The following is a 3,690-nucleotide window of genomic DNA, read 5'->3' as shown; positions in this document are numbered from 1 at the left end:
GTATAACACCAAGCAGACCGAGTTTGAATTTTGTATAGTTAATATCGGTGTTAAGATCATATATTAGAATTTTATAAAAATAAGTAACAACCCAAAGCAACACATATAAAAGTTATCTCAATATATACTATAATTCTACGTCAATACTAGGACCAATGAAAATATTTTTTTATCCAGTATTCAACGTTAATTATATCAATACTTTCATACAATATAAAATAAATTATAGGTAAAAAAATTTTAAACTTCAGTTGTTTACAGTCATTTCATGATTCAAATTTCATTAGTTAATTGAAAAATGTTAGCATCATCAGTTTCTGCTTTTGCATCAGATGGACGACTTCTTCAAGTTGAAGCAGCTCAAGAAGCAACCCGTAAGGGATCGACAGCTGTTGGTATACGTGGGTCAAATTTTCTGATTCTTGGTGTACATAATCGTGTTTTGAATAAAACGATTGTACCACGAACCGTTTCTAAGATGCATGCTCTTGATAGCCATTTGGTAATGGTTTACGTAGGTATTGTTGGCGATGCTATGCGGTTACGAGAAGTCGGTATTGAAGTATGTAAGAATAACAAACAAGTGTATGATAATAATATCGAACCATACGTATTAGCGAAATATATTGCGGATCTAAAACAAAACCATACCTGCCTGAGTACCGCACGTCCTTTTGGGGTTTCATGCATTTTTGCTGGTTTCGATCATGACTATCCTCAATTGCTTAAAACTGATCCCTCCGGCGAGTTCAATCTATGGAAGGCGTGCGCTATTGGCCAATTAGCAGACTCAGTTGAGGATTTTTTGGCAAAAAACTTAACTAACCGAATTGCAGCCTCTGTAAGTTCCTCTATTAAGCTGGCTGCAAATTCTTTGTTTACACTAACACCTGATTCATTTGAAAATATTGAAATAGGTATTATGATAAAAGATAAACCACTCGAAATGATAAGCAATGAAAACCTTCATGCTCTTTTGCAAGAGGAATCTTGGACGTAATTTCCGGAGTTTTAAAAACTTTTGTCTGTATTTTTCATTTTATGAAATTTACATGTTGTCGTTTATATTCTTAATTATTCTTACATTTCCTTTTTTTAAAATTTGAATTAAATTGTTATATGTTAACATCAAGTTTTTTGTTATTAATCATTACAGTTCAATATCTGAATACATATACTTGCTTTAACTTAATTGGCATTGAAGCTTATAGTACATTTACACTGTCTCATTTAGGCAGTTGCCCATTTATATTAATGAGAAAATTTCACATAATGAGCTCATTTATACAGCTGATAGAACTTTTGTAAACTTTTATGAACTTCACTTAATAGATAATAATCAATTAATGTATTATATAACATATATAAAATATATACAAATTTTTATATATATCAAAAATTAAATATATAATTAATATATGAAAGCACATGACACATATTTCAAATTTTGTTAATTTTCTTGTAGAAAATTTAATTTTAAGGGTTGTAATCAATTTTTCTTTGACATAAATGAGGGGATTTATTGATAATGAGTTAATTTATATGAAAGATTTTTGTATGGTATGTTATCCTCATTAGTGGCTATAATGAGCAAAACCATTTAAATGAGACAGTGTGAATGTGCTAAAAGCACCTCGATCTGTGAAATGTAAAATGTATCTGTCCATAAAGAGAATCATTCATCGCTATTGAAATGACATCGTTGGTGTTATTATGATTAAAATTATACTAATGAAATTTTCAAAAAGTTTGAAGCTATATATCTGCCGTACTGAGGTTGTATATTCCCGAGGTAAAGCATGTTTGACATAAAAGGAAATTAATATCTAGCAATCCGCTGGAAAACGTATTTTAACGAATTATAGTCGTTCTTTGGAGTTATTAGAGCAAAAGAAGTTGATGTCGACTTAAACTAAACACCCAGCATCTCGAGAAAATGATAATTTATATGAATGGGTAATCTTTTATTTACTGAACGTTAGAATGAATAAAGAAATTTAAAACAGTACTGGATGCAACAAAAACATGGCTTTTAGTCAAGTGATTAAAAGGCCCATAGCTTTTTTGGGCACAGTATTTAAAAATTCGAAAATGAGTATTTCCATCAGAAAATACTAAAATATTTAACTCCATAGCTATATCTGAAAGGCTCTCATATTTCACTTTATACAGATTAGGTTAGTGGACAAGACGAATATGCAATATAACCTTAGTAATTCTAGAAAAATTATAACGAATTGTCAGTTGTAAGGATGGAAATTTACATTTAATTTCCACCTACATAAAAAGGACCTAAAAGAGTATTAAAGCACACACCAGCTAATACCACGGACACCGGGAAGTAAGATTGCAAATAAGTTGAACAGCGAACCAAGCAAATAGGGCATGCGCGATTCCAGGAAACAACGGCATGCAAGCCCGGGACTCGCAGCATGCCTTTTCTTGGAAACAACGGCGGATGAAAAACCTAGCAACAACATGTTAAGAGTAGGCAGTATTTTCGAGACCCGCAAAAAAGTAACAAGAAAACATTAAAAGCGTCGTTATAAGGAAGTTTGCGATGTTTGAGAAAATATTGGTTCACCGGAAAGCAATTGCCACCGATGGTGATGGTGTAGGCAGCCGTAACGGCCGATGGTCGCTCTCTGCTTGTGTTGATCGACCGTGGAGTAAAAATAAATTCCCAAATGTATCGCAAAAGTGTTTAAGAGGGAGCACTAAAGCCCTGGGTAGATAAACATTTCGGTCGCAGGCATTTGACATTCCAACAGGCTCAGATTCACCGCACAAAGCACGCGTCAACTAAGATTAACTGAAAAACAACGTTCCGTGCTTTATTCCATCAACATAATGGCCACCGTGTTCATATGATATAAACTCTTCAGCTTTTTTGGTCTGCTGTATTTTAAAAAGTAAGATTGGTACTAATAAATATCAAAATATTGATTGTCTGAAGCAAACGTTAAGCCGAGGATGGGCCAAAATCTCGCAATTTTTTTTGCGGGCAGCGTGCGATAGTAGGTTTGAAGGCCATAATTCATGCTAGAGGTAGTCTCATATTGAATCAAATTAAATTTACTTAAAAATTTAAAGTTATTTTCGCATATTTTCATTTTTTTTATTAAATTTAACAAAAATAAACAAAATAATGCGTTTTATTTTATTGCAATTTTCGTCAGCCATTCTGTATTTTAATTGCCAGTTTAGCCATTACAAATGGTATTCTAATATCATTTGTATCTAATATATATCAGGTAGCAGATCGCTTACCTTGGTAAGTTTGTCCGCTCTGTAGTTACTGGAGATGTCTCTGTGTCCAGGATACTACCACGCTTATCAAGCTTATTAAGAGAAGCTCGGCATTCTGGAAAGAATGTAGCTGCAGCGTTTACCACACATTTGTTTGCAGCTTGGCTCTTCAAAGTTTACGATATTTACACTAGTGTTCTGTTGAATAGAACCTATTTTGCTATGTAGTAAATCGTCATTACTTCTGCTTGACAGACATTGCAATGGTTCAGTAGTCGAAGCGTGATACTAAGACCTAATTTATAGGAAAATCACTTTTGCTATATTTTTATTGAAGTTCTTATAAATGTTAATATATTTTTGTCAAGAACAGTGATTTCTTTCTCGTTTAAAATTGTATGTAATGTTTTAGTTTGTACATATATATTTTTTTCTAAACTA

General features: G+C 32.6%; 1 protein-coding gene across 1 annotated transcript; it reads left to right on the top strand.

Moving 5' to 3' along the window:
• Nucleotides 1-298: 298 nt before the first annotated feature.
• Nucleotides 299-1,000, top strand: LOC119666540 (proteasome subunit alpha type-7-like). Its single transcript, XM_038075822.1, has one exon. The coding sequence runs from the start codon at nt 299-301 to the stop codon at nt 998-1,000; it is 702 nt and encodes a 233-aa protein (XP_037931750.1).
• Nucleotides 1,001-3,690: the final 2,690 nt, after the last annotated feature.

Source organism: Teleopsis dalmanni, chromosome 1, assembly GCF_002237135.1.
Source record: "Teleopsis dalmanni isolate 2A chromosome 1, ASM223713v2, whole genome shotgun sequence".
Taxonomy (NCBI): domain Eukaryota; kingdom Metazoa; phylum Arthropoda; class Insecta; order Diptera; family Diopsidae; genus Teleopsis; species Teleopsis dalmanni.
The sequence above is the reverse complement of the archived record's forward strand: the minus strand, read 5'-3'. Positions and strand labels throughout refer to the sequence as shown.